The sequence below is a fragment of the Wyeomyia smithii genome, chromosome 2, assembly GCF_029784165.1.
Source record: "Wyeomyia smithii strain HCP4-BCI-WySm-NY-G18 chromosome 2, ASM2978416v1, whole genome shotgun sequence".
Taxonomy (NCBI): domain Eukaryota; kingdom Metazoa; phylum Arthropoda; class Insecta; order Diptera; family Culicidae; genus Wyeomyia; species Wyeomyia smithii.
The window spans coordinates 234,945,801-234,966,979 of NC_073695.1; the positions used below are offsets into that span (position 1 = coordinate 234,945,801).

At 40.3% G+C, this 21,179-nt stretch overlaps 2 protein-coding genes across 2 annotated transcripts; one reads left to right on the forward strand and one right to left on the reverse strand.

Moving 5' to 3' along the window:
* Positions 1-378: 378 nt before the first annotated feature.
* LOC129720475 (uncharacterized) lies at positions 379-885 on the forward strand. Its single transcript, XM_055671963.1, has one exon. It carries the CDS (start codon positions 379-381, stop codon positions 883-885), a length of 507 nt encoding a protein of 168 aa, XP_055527938.1.
* Positions 886-18,152: 17,267 nt separating this feature from the next.
* LOC129726056 (U1 small nuclear ribonucleoprotein 70 kDa-like) lies at positions 18,153-19,262 on the reverse strand (the record flags this gene model as incomplete). The annotated part of the gene is made up of 1 exon (XM_055682621.1): positions 18,153-19,262. A coding segment is annotated over one exon (1,110 nt), but the record flags the coding sequence as incomplete, so codon positions are not given.
* Between the last annotated feature and the right edge of the window lie 1,917 nt (positions 19,263-21,179).

Here is a 21,179-nt window from a genome sequence, read left to right on the forward strand (position 1 = left end):
TAAGTCGCGAACCTGTGCCGACCCTGAGGCTTGTTTGGGGGTTCTCATAATTGCTAAATAGCAATATATCCCGTTAGTTACAGGATTGATATGGTATTGAAGCAAATGGGGTTCCACCCGTCATCGGCGGATCCGTGCCTCTACTTGCGGATTACGGACGGTGTGTATACGTACATACTGATCTACGTGGACGACATTGTTATTGCAAGCAGCACGATGCAGGAGTATCGGTGATTGGTCGGTGCATTGAGCGAGAGTTTCAAGATCACGGAACTGGGCGACTTGAAGTTTTTCCTGGGAATCCACGTTTGCCAGAAAGCTGACCGGTTCGTGTTGGATCAGAAGTCGTATGTGCTAAAGATCCTGTCGCGGTTCAACATGGAGAACTGCAAGCCTTCTCGTGTCCCGATGATCACAGGTTTCGTACAACAAAAGGAGGAGGATAGCGACTCGTTGGCAGATGGACAACAGTACCAAAGTCTGATCGGTGCTTTGTTGTACATTGCTGTCAATACGCGCCCAGATATAGCCATCTCAACTTCCATTCTCGGGCGGCGTGTCACCAAACCACCATCGGCCGACTGGAACGAGGCGAAGCGGGTGCTTCGTTACTTGAAAGGTACAGCAGACCACGTGCTACACTTGGGTGGCGCAGGTAACCTTCAACTGGAATGCTTCGTCGACGCGGACTGGGCTGGTGAAGTCGACAACAGGAAGTCCAACACGGGCTACATTTTCAAGTACGGTGGCGGACTAGTTGGATGGGGAAGCAGGAAGCAGACGTGCGTATCTCCAGTACCGAGGCAGAGTATATCGCACTGGCAGAATGCTTGCAGGAGCTGCAGTGGCTGCGTCGATTTGTGGACGACCTGGGCGAGCATCTGATGTTACCTATTGTCGTCAATGAGGACAACCAGAGCTGCATTGCGCTTGCAGCATCAGACAAAACCTCAAGAAGATCGAAGCATATCGACACCAAGTACTGCTTCGTGAAGGATTGATCAGAGGCTGGTATCGTATCTATTCGGTACTGCCCCACGGAGCAGATGGACCTTCTCACCAAACCTTTGGGTGCAGTGAAGCTACGACTACTTCGAGAGGCAATCGAAATTCGACCACATGATGTTGAGGAGGAGTGTTGACGGATCTAGGCAACCATCGCCTTGATGGAGTGCAACATCATAAAGCTCTTAGCAATTGGTTGTTATGTAGTTTGTATAGCAACCAAATGAAAAATAAAATTTTCTCATTACTAGTTCAACCTCAAGCAAGAGTAGACGTCTTTCCCTTTTGTTCCCGAAGATTCCCTGCCTAACTGTAACAGTTAGAAATCTACCCGCAAATCGGTGCAACTATCGATGATACGAAGTGATTCGATCTACTCGTAGTTTCGCGTTCCATGGACGCGTTGGAATTGATTGAATGTTTTGCTCGAGCAGAAGTTTAATTGCAATAATATTAATTGCAGATAAATTAATTTTTGACTGCTTAAGAAAAAAAAAACAGTACAATAAAGATCAAATCCACTAGATTGATTTTCATTACATGTGTTATTGAACTCTCTTCTTTCCCCGGGAATCCAGCAGAAATCCCACAACACAAACGAAAGCTTTCCCATTCCACCGAATTATTTGCACCCTGAATTAATTGCTCTTTTCCTCAGGGGGAGAAACGTACTTATTTTGTATCACAGTCATTCGGTTGCTGCTTTGGGTACTTTTCCCCCCACTGGAGCAGTCTGACCACCAGCTAAACTTTTCCGTGGCACAGGAAGCTTCATTAGCTTCTGTTGGGAAGCAACCAAAAAAAAAATGAAGCGGTGGAACAGGTCAGCCAACGGCAAGCAATAGTCTCGGGAAAGGTGGCGAGAACAAATGAAACAGATAATGTTATAAATTGGAATTTATGGATCAATCGGTTGCTCCTTTCCTGATATTATCTTACTCCTAAGGATCTTGAAGTTATATTCGCCACGTGGAGCAAGTCTCTTAGGCATTGATATAAAACTAAATTATCGTTCGAGAACAATAGGAATATGTGTAGAACTTGGAATTTTACTTTTGAATTTACTTTAAGCTGGTGTTAGGAGCTTGAAGCATTTTATTATAAATATATTATATCGAGCTTTTACAAAACTCCACCCACGCTTAGAAATCATGCCAAATGCATTTGTCTGGCTTTGTGTACATCTCAAGAAGTTACGAATTGGATAACCTTGCCCAAAACGTGGAAGGACTAGAGGAAGTTGGTCCAGTGCATCATGCAAATCACGTTCACTCCCAGATGCCCGGTTAGTTGTCAGAATTGGCATTTTTCATGCTGCATTTACTGCAGACGGTTGGACATTGCCTCAGATTCATAGCGCCACCACAAGCAGCCAGTAACGACAATCGTCTCAAGCACGTTCACCAACAAACGGCAGGATCAGCCCGTCTTAGTCAACTGTAAGTCGTGCAATCCTCCCGATAGCTGTCGTCTTCTCTCATCGAATTCACAGTTTGTCTATCGTGCTAATGGTGTGGCATAGTTTTGCTGGCTGGTTGAGGTCGCGATTTTGCTTTCCTTGGACGCTACGCCCCCCAACCCCAGTCACGTACCGACCGAACCAATGCTACTATTTCTGCGGTATCCAGTGATCCAAACGCTGATGCAGCAGTTTCTAGTTTGACACTTTTGAAAGGCGCTCAGAGCCACTCAATATCCCGTCTAAACCGCAGTGGATTTAGCCGCACTTGTGTATCGAGATGGTCACAATATCCGCGATGCCACATTCGATCTGCTGGTTCTTTTTTTTCGGTTCTAACAGATAAGCTAAAATCTCTCTCTTTATTTCTATTGAAGTCGCTCTCATGCTAGTCAATTTCGCCAATTTATTAAAAAAATGTTAAATTTTAAATCACCTTTGAAAGTCAGAATGTGATGACATAAATAATTTATTTGATACAGTAAGCTCCAGCTACTTTTCCAGTCTGTTTGAAAATAAAAGATTAGAAAAGAAAATAAAAGAAAATAAAAGAAAAGATGCATTTTGCGATCAGAATCAAAACACCGCGCAAACCTAACACGACCAAGTCACCTAGAAGTGAATATTTTCGAATACCTCTACCACAACTCTTGCAATAATTACAAAGTAGCAATAAAACAATTGTTTGCTAATTGTGTTCGTACGAAGCAAGAAAAACTAACAACTCTTTTAATCCAGCTAGGAAACTTGAAAACTTCATCGTCCTAACGATTCTAAATCGCTTCTGTTGCTGCCGCCAGACTCGGCCCGGACCGGCATGCACTACTAATAACTGTAATTAAGCAAACGCAGATCATTCCGAGACAAACAGAACTATTTGCCACTTTTCCGGCTAAAGCGCGATGTCATAAACGCAACGAGTGAAGAAAAAAAATCGGCGAGAAGGGGAGGGGACCTGTTTACAGAAATAGCGCAAATTTAAACTTTTCTCTTGCTCAGTCTCCGTTGTTCGTGGCACCCTGTAAACAACGCGTTCGTTGACGACGTTCAAAGGGAAAACTAGCCCGGGTTAGCTGGCCTACAATCCGGTTGGTGTGGTACCTACTACTACTGTCGGAAAAGCTTTGTACTTGAAGGATAAAGTTTTCGCAGCTGCCTCAATGCTCGTAAAGCGTGATTTTTTTCTCCCTCTGTCTGCTCAATTGAAACTTTTCAGTCGGTTTGATTTAATTATAGTTTAAAGTTCTTCGAATGCTTTGCCAAGCGGTCGACCCGTGCGCTGCTCTGGAATTGCCTTGAGTGGGTAAAAAAAAAATTAAAACTCCATCCATTTTATGCCAAATCAATTCTTCAAGCTTTGAATTCTACACAAAATGTTTTAAGATGCAAAGAAAAAAAATGACCTGACTCTCAAGATGTGGGTTTGGATTCGAAAGGAAGGATTTTCAACTGAAGTTAGGGCAAGATCTACAACAGCTGGAAACTCTCTAATTATGGTTGTTTCGCTAGGAGTTTCTGCATCTGCCAGACTGGTAGCGCATCGTTAGGCGGAAGAAAAATTACTACGAAGCCATCCCAACAAAATAAAGTACAGTGCACCAACGATAAGTGTTCAGCTTCTTTGTGTAGTTTAATGCAACGAATTGCGCTCTTATGTTAGTACAGTTTCGAACAATTAAACAGATTATTGTCATTTGTGATTTTTATATCGTGTCGTTCTGCAAACGTATCACTTGTTTATACTAATCAATTATGGTTTGTTGCTTCTAGCTTGTTATTTTATACATTCCACTTATAATTTATAAATGTTGGTGATTCTGACTTGTATGGGAATTTGTATGGGAATTTTTTTGCATTTCCCATTCTTGAGTGCTTAGCAATGCTTCACCTATGCACTACATTGCGTTAAACTAAAGTATTCAGATGCCTCACAACTTAGCCGAAGATACTCAAAAGCTAGGATGTACCTAAAAAAGTTAAAGCTGTTCAAAGTTGAGTGTGTCGAATTAAATGCTAAAAATCATTTTTTCTGCCAACACTGCCAGTGTACCAACCTCAGTCTGAATCATGTTGTAGATCCTACCTACTCCTTGCTTGATCCAGCTGAGTGTATAAATTTGATACGCCAGGATACTTCTGATGGAAATCCTATTGACGCCGGTACACTGCTAGTATTGGCAGAAAATATGATTTTCAGCATTTAATATGGTACATTCAACTTTGAATAGCTTCAATATTTTAAGGGACATCCTAGCTTATCAGTGTCGTTGGCAAAGTTGTTGGTATATGAAATACTATGTTTTAACGCAATGTAGTGCATTAATGAAGCATTACTGAGCCCTCTAGAATGTGAAATGCAAAAAAGTATGTTTTCTCATACAAATTTGAGATGCAATGTGCCAAGCCGATACAAAACCAATCGACTTTCGGTAAGTTTAGGATTGTTTGGGACTCCATACCAAAACCAAAAAAAAACTTGGCTCTGGAAAATCGATCGGTTTTATCCATCCTAATAGCCAAACACCATTGATTATGTCTATTTTCAAAATCGTGATAAAGTTCACAGGTCGAAAATCAACTTCAGACGCCATTTTGAATTCCAAGATGGCAACTTCAGGTTTCTAGAAAACAACCTAAAGTGACCGAATATCATCCAACATGAGTTATTCTAGAATCGGGAGGATGCTCAAAAGTCGGGTATCGACTTTAAATGCCATTTTGGAATTCAAAATGGCGACTTCCGGTTAATGTGAAACAGATAAAATGGCCAAGTAGAATCCAATATGGGTATTTCGAAGCCGTAAATAACCTCCAGGCATCATCTTGGAATCCAAGATGGCGACTTCGATAACTGAAAATCCAAATCCAAGGTTGGGTATTTCCGCAATCGGAATTATGCCCAAAGGCCGGAAATGAACTCTAAACAAAATTTTTGACGAAGATGGGGATTTCCGGTCTTTGAAATATAGCTCAGCATGGCCAAACACTCTCTAATATGAGCATTACCGGAGCTGCTTATAATTCACAGACGTCATTTTGAGTTAAGAGATTGCAGCTTCCAGAAAGCAGGCTATGAATATAATCCAATCGGGCTGTTCCCACGGTCGGGATAGTGCGTAAAAGCCGGAAATCAACTGGTACTAAATCCACTTCCAGTGTTTGTGAAACAGTCTTAATTGATCAAATGCCCAATAAAGATATTTTTAGTACTGGGAAGCCGATTTTCGAATTAAGTTATCTTTATCATCTCTCTCTCAAGTCAAAAAAATTTACTCGAAATGTCCTCCATTTTTCTTAATGACATCCTCCAGACATCGTCGAGAGCAGAGCATGCCTTTCGAACGCAGTCTACCAGTATCGACAACCGCGTGCACGTTATTATAGTTCGTTATGACAATCGAATAATTCAACGGGTTACGGTCATGTCTAGAGACTACAAACTTTTCGACTAAAACTTTATGTTCTCAGTTGTTACCCAGTTCTTTGAAATAACAAAATGTTGGTATCCTAGGCAATTTTCGTGATGGAACGCACAAATCAATTTGCTCACATTTGGCGTACGTGCAAACCGTGCAAACCTTTCCATTCCGCTGCTTGGGACCATCCTGTAGAGAATTCTTAATGTAACAACTTACTTACTTTCCTGGTGAAACAACCCTCAGGATTTCACCTGAGTCATAATGTTACGCCAACGCACTCGGTCCATGGCAGCTTGTCTCCAATTTCTGAGCGTCCCACATTTCCGAGATCTTGGTCCAACCACCTAGCTCGTTGCGCGCCTATACGTCGGATTCGAGACGAACACCATTTTTGCGGGATTGTTGTCCTGCATTCTTCCAATGTTCCGCCCATTGTATCCTTCAAGCTTTAGTGACTTTCTGGATAGCGCGCTCGCCGTAGAGTTGCGCCAGCTCGTGGTTTATTCTTCGCCTCCATACGCCATCCTTATATGCTCCGCTGAAAATGGTTCTAAGCACACGTCGTTCGAAAACGGTTAGTGCTTGCGAGTCTTTCTTGAGCATTGTCCATGTTCCGTAAAAGACAACCGGTCCTATGAGCTTCTTGCATATGGCGCACTTGGTACGGGGGCGAAGTTTGCCAAACCTTGACGTCTTGTGGAGTCCGTTAGAGACCGGCACGACTTTCAGCTACAATAGGGCTGTGGATTTTTCTGCTGCAGTTGTTGTCTGACATCAGAAATGATCCGAGGTGCACAAATTTGTCAGCCATCTCGGACTCATCTCCGTCGATCACTACGCTTTTTTCTATGTGGGCTCATCACTGCGACCAGAGATTAGATCTATTGGGATATTGCCCAGGTGTTTTCTGTACTCCGCACTTCATATTATAGACAGTATCACTATTGAAGTAAGTGATACGCTTATCATTCATATCCGTGCTTGTGTATAAGTTTTACCTTTCCGTTTCAAGCTTACTGCTCTACCATACCGAACTTCTGTTCATCCTTACAATATCGCCTAATTACAATTCCCTGGAGAGAACTTTCATACGTTACTCAACAGGGGAACTGTAGAATTGAAATTGAAGGAAGGATACGTTGTGGGGAACCTGAGAATAAACCCATGCTAAAGCCGCACGTTTCATAACACCTCTAAGCGTAATGTTGAATAGGAAGCCATTTTCTTCCATATCTCCCCATAGCTCGTCGATAGTATCGTAGACGGCCTTAGAAACGATGAAAAGGTGGTGCTAAGTGACTTGGTATTCGCGATACTTTTGAAGGATCTGCCGCAGCGTAAAGATTTGGTACGTTGTCGATCGCCCATTCACAAAACCGGCTTGAAAACTTTCCACAAGTCTTCGTGGTAGCGGCCAGAGATGGCGATAGATGGTCTGGGAGAACACTTTGTAGGCTGCTTTGAGAATTGTGATCGCTCGATTGTTCTCACAGTCCAACTTGTCGCCTGAAATATAAAATGTCTCTCTCATCCGCTGTGCTGACGAAATTGTTCCTCTTACCGTCTTAGTCCTCAGATTTAGGATTGGGCATTTAGGATATTGGATATCTGACTATCTGACTATTTAATATAGCATGTGCATGAGCATGATTGACCGCCCGCGGTTGCTACTCCGTTATTGCCAGATCAGCTGTAGTTACACAGAGAACCAATGGATGATGGGATTAACATTCATTCTCAATGTGTAAAAACTGGTGACCTTAATCTTTATATTATACCTGACTATGGATTTAATATATGGGAATAAGGGTTTGAGATGCAAAATTCAGAATTGTGAATTTAAGATCTACAAAACACTACGATCTGAGTTGCAAAAGAGCCCGCCTCTTCGTGATGCAACTTGGGTACCGGTAAATGGACTCAACAACCGCTTGCATGATACGCTTCCTGATGACACTCCGTTAATCATACATACGCGAGGCATACGGACGCGAGGCATAGTACGCTAGGCATAATAGACGGCAGGCATACGGACACGAGGCATATGGACGCTAGGCCGAGTAGACGCGAGGCCGAATGCACGCGAGGCCGGATGAACGCAAGGCCGAAAGGACACAAGGCCGAGGAGAAGTGAGCCGGAATACGGTATTATCGTCATCATCATCACAGCCAGACATGTATTTCGCTTCAGAGTGTCATTTGAAAAGCAATACACTCGCGGCCTTCGGCCGACTCGCTGTCCGAGCGAATGATTTCCTTGTTCGCTACCGCTCGTTCAGACTTAACTAAGAAAGAAACTCTGTTTGAGTAGACCTAGCAAACCAGTAGATCAGTCGTTTTTGTGCGAGAGGCCGCCGCTTCCGACGGCTGGTCGGCGGCCGGCTCGGACTACGGAAACCTCGACGGCTTAGTGCCGCCTCGTTTCCTTGCCCTCGATTATGCGTCTTCGCCGCATGATTTGAAAAAAAAATATTATGCCCAACCTAAACTCTTTAGAAATATATTTACACTTGAACAACACACATAGAGTAAAACATATCTGAGTTTAATGTACAGTTAATTGAATGACGCTTTTCGTCAATCATCGAAAGTGCAATATGTTTTTCAATGGACAATCTGATGGATATTTTTGTATGGATTTCAAAATTCACTCTACCACCTACGACTTGAGGCTAGTGAACTTTGCTGCGGTTAGGGCAATGGTCATTTGAAATGACTATTTTGCACGTTGGAACATTCGGAAGCGCACCTGGAGACACCACATGCTGGTCGACGGCCGGCACATTTTAGACGTCATCGATGTGCGGTCTTATTGGGGAAAAACATCGATTCGGATCACTATCTCGTGGTAGGCAAGATTCGCGCCCGACTGTCCAACGTATTTGAATCAAGATCGAAGAATTAGATTTCTGATCATCCAGGAGCTATCACCGGAAGAAGTACATTCGGAAAGTTGATAGATGAATCGAAAACCGTTGAAGTGGATCTGAACGAGTAGTGGAAGCACATGCACGACGCGCTCAATGAAACAGCGCGAGAGGTGATAGGCATTCGGGTGGGAGCTGCGAGTAGTGGGTGATTTGATGCTGAGCGTTATAAGTAATGAAAGAAAAGAAATACCGATGTAAAAAATATTACGATCGCTCTCTCGTGGAGATAGAGAGTTAGGTCACCAGGCACGACAAGAGAAGCTTCTATAGAACTATCAACGGAATTCCTGCCATGTGTAATTACAAGGAAAAAATCCAGATTACCGAAAGCTCGCAAGTGGACAGGTGTTGGAAAGAACACTGCGAAATGGTGTGGAACGGTCAGGAAGGTAGGAGAGTCGTCGATAGCAGGTGAAATTTCGGACGCGTTTGTGGCGTTGAATGGTTTGAAGCAAGAGGACGGGCCCCAGAACTTGCTGTTCGGAATAGCCTCAAAGGTGCTGTACGAAGGGCAGATGTGAAGAGAAGCGGCCCCATCACCATGAAGTCTCTCATGCTTCTAGGCTTTACGGACGACATCGATATCCTTGATGTTAGTTATAGACCTGTGGAGGAGGCCTTTACGGCTCTTACAAGAGAAGGGGCGGCGAGAATCGAACTCACCATAAACACTGCTAAAACAATTGGGCTCCGCAGCCTACAGATCCGCACGAAATTTGCGCTGTACAAAACACTGATCGTTCCGGCGCACAGTGGTGGAATAAGGCAAAAAGTGGAATTTAATTCCATTCCAGTATTTTCGAAACAATTGTGTGTAGGTATGAATGATCCGCATAATCGCAAATTACCAAAAGTTATGAAATGTCATGATGTCAATAGTTTTCATGAAATTAAGCTCAGGTACTATAAACTCTTGTATGTTCCATTTGTCTTAATCCACCCATATTAGAATACGGCAAGCATATGTTACAGTAGGTATTTAAAAAATACTAACTTTTTTGTTTTACGAGATGAAGGAATAGTAAAGTTTTAGAACAAACAAACTTCCTATCTTCATTGGGTAAAGAGTTACAAAGTATTTTATATGGAAGTTACTTAAAAGATAGTTTTTTTTTGTACTTAACTTTTGTTAGTTACATTCTACAAGAAAACTCTGTATTGAAAAATCATTTGAGCATACAAATCACACCTATTTGTTGCGAACCACACATATCCGAGACTTTTCCTTACAAATTCATAGCATATTTTTTCGATAACTTCGATAACTTCGATAACAACGTATAGAATAAAGAGTGGGTGGATTGGGACGAAAGCAACTTTTAAGAGTTTTGGGTACTTTGAGAAAAAGTATAACATCATGATTCCATTTGCCTCTTTTTACCTTATACGTTCCTAAAATGGAGATCGGCGAGCACTTGGAGTCCTCGAGCGTAAATCCTTGCGTTTAATATTCGGTGGCAAACAAGAAAATGGAGTGTGACACAGGCGAATAAATCAGGAGCTGCACGGAGTACGCTGATATTGTTAAACTGATGAATCACGACAGGTTACAGTTGGCGTATGGTGGATGAGTAACCGGCAATGATAATATTGTCGCCCCAGTAGAAAGTCGAATTTTTAGACTAGCGACATTCGATTTTTCTCGCATACCGTACATTATACTTAACGTCGGAAATAGTGCGCTGTATAGCAAATCAAATGCGCTATACAGCGCACTACTTCCGATGTTAGGTATAATGTACGGCATGAGAAAAAAATCGATTGTCGCTGGTTGACAACTCCAGTTTTCAACTAAATGCATAATATAATGAGTCGACTACTTCGAGGAGGACCTCGCACTCGTTGGATGTGTGCCGTCGACGAGGATCTCTGAATATTATCGAGAGGGAAGAGAACCTCTTGAATATTATATTTCAAACTTTAGATTTTGGATAGTTAATTTTGGATTTTGAATTGTAGGTTCTAGATTTTATATTTGGTTTTTGGAATCCTGTAGGCTGAATATTTTTTTCTGAAACTCGTTCCTTTTTTGCACCCTGCGGGAATTCGTGGGGCGCCGTTAGTGACGTCGGTGTGGCGAATGCTACCGGAGAATCAGAAACATCATTTGGCAGTGAGCCCATAGCCTAAAGGTTGCATGTCCTCTCTATTTCGTGCTTATTTATCTTCATTTATTCTGGTGTAAGCAGGAAGTGAGAGGTAAGCGCTTCTTGATTTATGAATGCTAAGTCACCACGTTGAATCAGAAGTAGCTATACCTCATTTTTGAGCAATAAATCAGAACCGCGTTAGTTTAAAAAAAATGGCGAAGTTGCAGTTTATTTACGTGCAAAAATTTAAGATAATCAAATAATTTTTTATGCAGTCAATAAATTAGTTAAAAACAAACATTCTGCCTCGGAAGTAAACTGTTAAATTAATCCGAAGAAATGCTTCCCAACATGGGAAGCTACAATACTTAAAAGCAATTTTCTTAACAAACTGGACGTAAACAGGCTCTTCCAAGATATCGACTACTCTCGCATCCATTACAAGGGAAAGGTTCGGCATAAATATTCTAATCAAACCACCATCGCCAGCTACTGCCACGCTGTGTTTTAAATTTATCCAAATCACTCTCGGCGGAGCAATTTACGCAAATATAAAGAACCCTCCCACATTCGATGATCGCAGCCGGAGCCAAAACAATGCCGACTCTTTTCTTCTGGTGCAAACGGAGAAACGCGTAGAGGGGATGGAACAAAACCAACCCGAATTGTACCTCAGTTCGAAAAACCACGCACCGCGGGGCTGCGGAAACATACCGGAGGCAGGAAATATCCCCTTCAAAATGGAGTTATTTACGCGATTTTATCACTGACTCAAATCTGGATTAATCTAACCGGGCCATTTTTCGTAGTTATTGCTTTTATTGACGTGTTTTGTTCGTAATTTTTTTTTCGGCACGTCTTTCACAAACGACTGGTTCAGCAGCACTCGAGACGCCTTTCAAGCGGAGGTTGTTTTCCTTTTATTTTCACGCCAACAGGCCGGGCAGCTGTGTAAGGGTCGGCTCGGTACCACTCGACCCCTGCAGCGCAAGAGGCAAGAAGTGTTGAACTGAAATCTTGATCAACTCTCGAAGGGGATGCAGACTTGCAGAAATTCTCTCGTCGTTCGCAATTCTCGGCTCTCTGTTTCACTTTTTTTTTTCGTATTTTTTGCTATTATCATTCAATAAGAACAATAATTTCTCGCCTTCCACTGCACTCTTTGTCATTTCATTCGTGTACGTGATTTTTTCGTTCACTTCAACTGCTCTGTAGCATTCGGATTCAATAAACATTGATCATTGGTAATCGTCCATAAGCATAATCTTCTATTTGGCTGCAACCACTCGCAGTTCTTCTCGTTTCTGTTATCTACTAACAACAGTAATAATAAAAGAAAATCCTCCCGAAAACCGGACACGGCGCGCGAGTATCTGCTTCGCCATATCGCCACGGCCGTGAATGGTTGCCAAGAAACAAATTTATTCCATTTAGTGGAAAATATAGCGAAGATTGCTTCATTTCCGTTTCTTTGAATAAATCCCTGCTGTGTACACATCTGCATTGCAGAGTTGCGACGATAAAATACCACCGCCGACGGATGCTGGCATTTTTGGTTGATACTTTTGCTGGCAGTCGAGCGATTCCCTCAAATGGGAAATCTATCGCCCGGTGAAGCTTTTGTACCGGCAAACGATGGGAAATCAAACACTCGAGAGCGTCTTCTAGTCTAGAGCTCGCACACCGGCACGTGATGCAGCTGGAACCGAATATATTCTTTACGAGTTCACCTGTCATTAACACGACTCGAACTCATCCTCGAACGATTTTGGAAAACCGAAGTTGTTTGCTTGGAAGAGCGCCGTTATGAATAAATTGCGATGCATGAAAATTCCATAACAAAAGTTTTCCAATTTACTATTATCCCTCTGCCGAAGCAATCGAGCCTAAAAATGTCAAGTTAAACAGTTAGAAGCGAACGGAACGGAGTAGAAGAATTCGAAAACTTATTCAATTAGGGTTCGACGTTGGCACCGGAGAGCAAAGCGGACGAAGCGCGAGGTGATGCTCCAATGTCGCGTTCTGGTCGAGAGTGGAAACTTCAAACTTTCGCCAAAATCGACGCTTGGTTCAAAGGCGTTAGGCGGCTTGGAAACGTTGGACAGCGTCGTCGGAAGCTTTGTTTTTAAGCTTTGAATTTTAACACTGACAGAGTGTTGATACAATTTTCGTTCCGAAACAGATAATATCAATTGTTTCAAGCATTAATTTTTAGTAAATGTATTTAGGAATTTTGGAAAATATCCAACGTGAGACTTTCCATTTGAGTAATATAAAACAAATTTCGAGCACCATTGAAACGAACATAATTTGACATGCAATGTTGATCCGGCAAAAATTAAACTGACGATGGTCTAAAAAATCCTTTGCACTCAAGTTGCACCCAGAGCGCAAACAGGGGAAAGCATTTTTTTCATAACAAGTGTCATTGCCGCTTTCGGTTGGCTGCCTTCAATCTTCATCAATCAGTGCGGTTTCGTTTGGCCAAGCACCTGCACTTGACGCGGGTGGCAAAATCGTTTCTATTTTGCTGATTCCACCCGGCACTTGATACTCGTAACTTGGACTGACGTTAAATCTAGCCCCCCTTTGACTATAGCAACCGTTGCTGCGCTAAGGAAAAGCAATACAAGTGAACTCATGAAGGAACATGACTTTTCCATCGGAAAGGATAACAAATTGATCGAATTTGTTGCACTGACCGCAGCTACACGCTGCAGTTCGCAACTTTTGGCAGTTGATTTTCCAAGGGACTTGAGCACCCTTAGCATTTTGCGATTAAATTTATTTCATGTGCCCAACCAGGACGATTTTCTAGCATTCATATTTTTGCGTTGTTTTATGGCACAGAACAAAAGAACACCGCAGATTAGGGGGCCATAACTCGAGAACATCGTATATCTTCGCAATGAAAAATTCAGCGTCTGTGTATATTACGGGGCCCTTTTCCGTTGACTCCACCAGCTTAGGGAGCGCATTTGTCATGTCATCACCATACACCACATTATCGCTTCTATTCGAGCACAATGCGGATGGAATAAGCTCTGCTGATGGTGCTAGAACAAAAGATTTTTCCTTCGAATTATACGAAGCTTATCGTCGTCGTAGCAGTAATGACCACAGCGACTTCCCCTGGAAGGATCTTCTTTTATTTTTTTGCTCTTTCTCCCAGGAAGAAGTAATTTCGACGAAAGTCTCTTTGCTTTGGGAATGATGTTGCAGATGGACGAAGATGATTGGTCAAATCACGAGATGACGATGCAATATGTCCGTTCGAAATGGAAAGCCGTGGAGCAATTTACATCTTTGTAGGAAATTTTGATGCGTTGTAAATCAGAGTAAGTTTACTCGGGGATTTCTTCTAATGCCAGCAGTATTACAATTTATATTCAATTTGGAAAGTATTTTGTAAATTTTATCGGGTGGAAATCAATGCACAGAAATTGTGAAATTGGTGGAATCAATGCACAGAAATTGTGATATGAACTTTTCGAAATCGATTGAAAACCAAGTGTACTAGCATGAAACTTTGAGATTTGGTATTCTAGAAAAAAAAAAAATTAGAATGGCTATATTAATCCTCAAGACCTTTGCTAGAAACTTGTGATACATAAGTTCTCGTACTTGGGGAGAAAATAACGACCACCCGGAATTTTGTTTCTAGAATAATTTAATTAAACAAATTCTACTTGAACCTAATCTTCTCGAACCCCGGAGAGAAACACTTCTTTTCCGATTCTAAAAATTGGCTTCGTTTCTATCACCCAGACTTGTCGTTTCCCCTTCAGAAAATCACTAGCACGTAGAGGAATTTCTCTCACTGCGAGAACAAAGCGACGCACAGTGCGTTGAATGTAGGGTAAGACGGGACAAAAATCAGAACTACACGATTTTGCCAATAAAACATGTTGATGTAACAAGGAAAGTTGTTCATTACCTTCAAAGCTACTAAGACAAATTACGAAACGCTAGAAGGAAGGGGGGGAGGGAAGTTGAGTCTGCGTTACTTATTGTTACGGAGGGGGTAGGGGGGGGGTTTGCTCGAAATTGAAAATTTCGATGGGGGGTTAGGCTATTCAGCGTTACGTAATTTTAAGGGGGGAGTTATATCGAACGTTACCTATCGCTACATAGTGGGGGGGGGGGAAAGGAGGTATGAAATCAAGATTATTTGCGTTACGTAATTTGTGTACGACGCCTAAATGCATGAACGTCTTATGTGATTCACTGAATCACCAAACTGTCCCAAACGCCAACACGCTCATCCTATAGCAGAAACCGTTAATCTCTTTGTAAAAGATGTAGGGGAAAGTAGGTAAAGACGGACACTGCGGGTAAGATGGACACTTTTAATATTTCTCAAACTAGAATGTATTATGATAGTTGAGTGATGCGAATACCTTCTTTATAGTGTGTTAATGCTTTTGAGTTGCATTATCGGTTTTTAGCAAGCAAACTGTCAAATTTGTAAGTAAAACAAAAAATATTTTCGTGAACGCGCAATTTGATGTAATTTTTATTTCACGGAAAATAGTGAAAAACTCGTGAAACTTACGTGTTTTCTTTTGTTCACAATAGTATAGTGATTAGCTAGTCTTTCCTCGATTTTCTAGTGAAAATCCAGCAGATTTTCGATGTTCCGATGAAGAGCTACGATCGTTTGAAAAATTTACAACCAGGTCGGTCAAGACGGACACACTAAGGTAGGGAAAGATGGACACACGGTTTTTCCAAGAATTTTCACATGTAGCATCTGTTGTGTACTACAGATGTTCACAAAGTACACCCGCGAGAGAAACCAGCAGATATTAATCACTGAGCAGTTAGAACAGGCCATTTAGGCGGAGAATTTTCGCCTTCATCGGAACCCATCCTCTCAAACTGTGCACGTGATGTATAGATGGACTCTAAGAACGTAGAGTAATGTATGGCCATCACTTAACACATAAATCAAAAGAATACTTAACGTACTACATCTTTTTTGTGAGTATCCACCTTTACCTTCGTAGTGTCCATCTTACCCACCCCAAGTGTCCGTCTTTCCCAACCATGTCAAAAAACAGCAATTTGTAGTCTTATTTTTGAAGACCCAAAACACATAAAACTTGGAGGAAGTTTACTAATACCAAAAATGATTATGAAAACAAATGACTTTAAGTTTCAATTTGTATGACTACTGCGATCTAAATAGCAATACCTAAGTAATTATTTAGATTAAACATTAGGGTGTCCGTCTTTACCTACTTTCCCCTACATTGTAACGAAACCTGTAATTTCTATGTCTTAGATACTTTTACATAATTTCAAAAATGACTTAAGCGCCTTTATAACGAAGAAAAATTTTTTTTTAGGTATTCTATTATGTATTATTTTTATTTTTATTTTTTTTAATATTTAATTAACACAGAAACAAACAGTTTTCAAATTCTTCAGTTGAACCTCTAAAAAGCTTCAGTTAAAGTTTCATAGTGATTTTTTCGAAGTCCGTCTGGAAATTAATTTGGGCCCAAGAGGGTTAAGGTTATAGTTTTCTTATCCCTTCCATTTCGATTATTGTTCCTCCTTCACGATTTGTCTTTACTGGGAATCATCTTCGCCGTTTTTCATTTCGGGTTGAGCTTTTGAAAAGTTTCTGAGGACGCCCACGAGAAGGAATGTTGTTTTTTTTTATTCTCGCTTATTTACCGTCGGTCTAGTTCCGCCACTGTTCTTGTGCCAATCACCGACGCCCGGGGAGGCGACTCCACCCGGGACCCTAACTCACGACCCGTTGAATAACGGACCGGCGCCAATGGCTTTACTTCCCCATGCGATGGAAGGCGTGATCCCAGAGATTTTTCGCCTCAGAAAATCTCCCGGTGTTGGCTAGGATTGAATCTAGACCAGTTGGGTTGGTTGTGTGTGGATCACGTCACCTCACAACCATCGACACCTATGTCGGCGGTGGGATTCGAACCCAGGCGTCGAACGTGGTTGGCGGAGACATTACCAACCACGCTAGGCCCCCGCTCAAGGAATGTTGTTGTATTCATCATTAATATTCTCATCGAATCGAGGAAGAGCAAGCGGTGACTTCAACCAAATTTCATGCCTTTTCATGAAATACTTTTTTGTTCTATTGCCCTACTCCCACTTCGAGTTCAATTTCGAACAATATACAGCAGAAAACTTGTGCAAATTTTCATAAACCTACTCAACTGTGTTTTTGGTAGAGACAACTCATATATGCAGTCAAAACCAAGTCTCTCTATCAATGAAATATATTGCAATAATCTTGATTGTTATTTTCCAGTTCATTTTATTGGAATACAAGTTAAGTTTTACCAACGTTTAGAAAACAAACGACAATTTAGCAAGAAATGTGAAACTAATGATTGCTCTGGACGCTGACGCTTGCTATGCTTGTTATAGTATTTGTGATGCTTCCCAAAGCTCACCAATACTTGTTGTGAACCCAGAAGGTATCTGTAAATACATCCAAATAACAAAAAAGGAAAACAATTTTCGTCTATGGCTTAACGCACTGTGCGACGCACATACTTGAATTGTAGCGAATTGTATATATCTGAGGATCTCCTAAAAAAGAGAGATAATACACCGGTGTGAGCTTTCTCACACGAAAGTATATCACACTCAATAAGTACACAACAGAGCTTACTGCAGTACTTTCACTATTTGTCTCCTCGGCATATCTTAAATAAGGGGAGTATCTAGGTAGGAAAGTATATTGCGTTATTTGAACAAAAAAACGATAATCTTTTCTACTCCTTGAAAAAGGTGAAATAAAGTCACCGAAACTGTCGGATAAAGAAACAAAAAATCGTTTTTGCTTCTATACACGGTCTGATGAAGCCGATAAATCTACAAAGTTATTTACTTTGCTTGGAAAAAAAAATCTTGCCAACCGGTACACGTGTTTTTTGAATGTTATTTTATTTACCTCAGTAAAGCACACCGCGTGTACTTCTGCGTATTCTTACTAGGGTGATTCACCACTCTTTATCGGAAACTTTATCGTTACTCTTTTTTTGCGGCCTACACAAATTCAAAAAGTCTATTTCCATTGACAACATTTTTTTTTCTTTTTACAATACTCTCCCGCACAATGCGCCGAATCGCTGTTTCTCTCTCTCTATTCCTCGCTATTTCTCTCTTTATCTATCTCTATCTATCTCTATCTCTCTCTATCTATCTCTCTTTATCTCTCTCTGTCTCTCTATTTATCTCTATCTTTCTCTCTATCTCTATCTCTATCTCTATCTCTATCTCTATCTTCTTTCTCTCTATCTCTATCTCTATCTCTATCTCTATCTCTATCTCTATCTCTATCTCTATCTCTATCTCTATCTCTATCTCTATCTCTATCTCTATCTCTGTCTCTATCTCTATCTCTATCTCTATCTCTATCTCTATCTCTATCTCTATCTCTATCTCTATCTCTATCTCTATCTCTATCTCTATCTCTATCTCTATCTCTATCTCTATCTCTATCTCTATCTCTATCTCTATCTCTATCTCTATCTCTATCTCTATCTCTATCTCTATCTCTATCTCTATCTCTATCTCTATCTCTATCTCTATCTCTATCTCTATCTCTATCTCTATCTCTATCTCTATCTCTATCTCTATCTCTATCTCTATCTCTATCTCTATCTCTATCTCTATCTCTATCTCTATCTTTATCTCTATCTCTATCTCTATCTCTTTCTCTATCTCTATCTCTATCTCTATCTCTATCTCTATCTCTATCTCTATCTCTATCTCTATCTCTATCTCTATCTCTATCTCTATCTCTATCTCTATCTCTATCTCTATCTCTATCTCTATCTCTATCTCTATCTCTATCTCTATCTCTATCTCTATCTCTGTCTCTATCTCTATCTCTATCTCTATCTCTATCTCTATCTCTATCTCTATCTCTATCTCTATCTCTATCTCTATCTCTATCTCTATCTTTATCTCTATCTCTATCTCTATCTCTTTCTCTGTCTCTATCTCTATCTCTATCTCTATCTCTATCTCTATCTCTATCTCTATCTCTATCTCTATCTCTATCTCTATCTCTATCTCTATCTCTATCTCTATCTCTATCTCTATCTCTATCTCTATCTCTATCTCTATCTCTATCTCTATCTCTATCTCTATCTCTATCTCTATCTCTATCTCTATCTCTATCTCTATCTCTATCTCTATCTCTATCTCTATCTCTATCTCTATCTCTATCTCTGTCTCTATCTCTATCTCTATCTCTATCTCTATCTCTATCTCTATCTCTATCTCTATCTCTATCTCTATCTCTATCTCTATCTCTATCTCTATCTCTATCTCTATCTCTATCTCTATCTCTATCTCTATCTCTATCTCTATCTCTATCTCTATCTCTATCTCTATCTCTATCTCTATCTCTATCTCTATCTTTATCTCTATCTCTATCTCTATCTCTTTCTCTGTCTCTATCTCTATCTCTATCTCTATCTCTATCTCTATCTCTATCTCTATCTCTATCTCTATCTCTATCTCTATCTCTATCTCTATCTCTATCTCTATCTCTATCTCTATCTCTATCTCTATCTCTATCTCTATCTCTATCTCTATCTCTATCTCTGTCTCTATCTCTATCTCTATCTCTATCTCTATCTCTATCTCTATCTCTATCTCTATCTCTATCTCTATCTCTATCTCTATCTCTATCTCTATCTCTATCTCTATCTCTATCTCTATCTCTATCTCTATCTCTATCTCTATCTCTATCTCTATCTCTATCTCTATCTCTATCTCTATCTCTATCTCTATCTCTATCTCTATCTTTATCTCTATCTCTATCTCTATCTCTTTCTCTATCTCTATCTCTATCTCTATCTCTATCTTTATCTCTATCTCTATCTTTATCTCTATCTCTATCTCTATCTCTTTCTCTGTCTCTATCTCTATCTCTATCTCTATCTCTATCTCTATCTCTATCTCTATCTCTATCTCTATCTCTATCTCTATCTCTATCTCTATCTCTATCTCTATCTCTATCTCTATCTCTATCTCTATCTCTATCTCTATCTCTATCTCTATCTCTATCTCTATCTCTATCTCTATCTCTATCTCTATCTCTATCTCTATCTCTATCTCTATCTCTATCTCTATCTCTATCTCTGTCTCTATCTCTATCTCTATCTCTATCTCTATCTCTATCTCTATCTCTATCTCTATCTCTATCTCTATCTCTATCTCTATCTCTATCTCTATCTCTATCTCTATCTCTATCTCTATCTCTATCTCTATCTCTATCTCTATCTCTATCTCTATCTCTATCTCTATCTCTATCTCTATCTCTATCTCTATCTCTATCTCTATCTCTATCTCTATCTCTATCTCTGTCTCTATCTCTATCTCTATCTCTATCTCTATCTCTATCTCTTTCTCTGTCTCTATCTCTATCTCTATCTCTATCTCTATCTCTATCTCTATCTCTATCTCTATCTCTATCTCTATCTCTATCTCTATCTCTATCTCTATCTCTATCTCTATCTCTATCTCTATCTCTATCTCTATCTCTATCTCTATCTCTATCTCTATCTCTATCTCTATCTCTATCTCTATCTCTATCTCTATCTCTATCTCTATCTCTATCTCTATCTCTATCTCTATCTCTATCTCTATCTCTATCTCTATCTCTATCTCTATCTCTATCTCTATCTCTATCTCTATCTCTAACTCTATCTCTAACTCTATCTCTATCTCTATCTCTATCTCTATCTCTATCTCTATCTCTATCTCTATCTCTATCTCTATCTCTATCTCTATCTCTATCTCTATCTCTATCTCTATCTCTATCTCTATCTCTATCTCTATCTCTATCTCTATCTCTATCTCTATCTCTATCTCTATCTCTATCTCTATCTCTATCTCTATCTCTATCTCTATCTCTATCTCTATCTCTATCTCTATCTCTATCTCTATCTCTATCTCTATCTCTATCTCTATCTCTATATCTATCTCTATCTCTATCTCTATCTTTATCTCTATCTCTATCTCTATCTCTATCTCTATCTCTATCTTTATCTCTATCTCTATCTCTATCTCTATCTCTATCTCTGTCTCTATCTCTATCTCTGTCTCTATCTCTATCTCTATCTCTATCTCTATCTCTATCTCTATCTCTATCTCTATCTCTATCTCTATCTCTATCTCTATCTCTATCTCTATCTCTATCTCTATCTCTATCTCTATCTCTATCTCTATCTCTATCTCTATCTCTATCTCTATCTCTATCTCTATCTCTATC

Bases quoted from the DNA above. Each gene is read 5' to 3' on its own strand.
- LOC129720475 (XM_055671963.1), top strand. From the start codon at position 379: ATGGAGAACTGCAAGCCTTCTCGTGTCCCGATGATCACAGGTTTCGTA.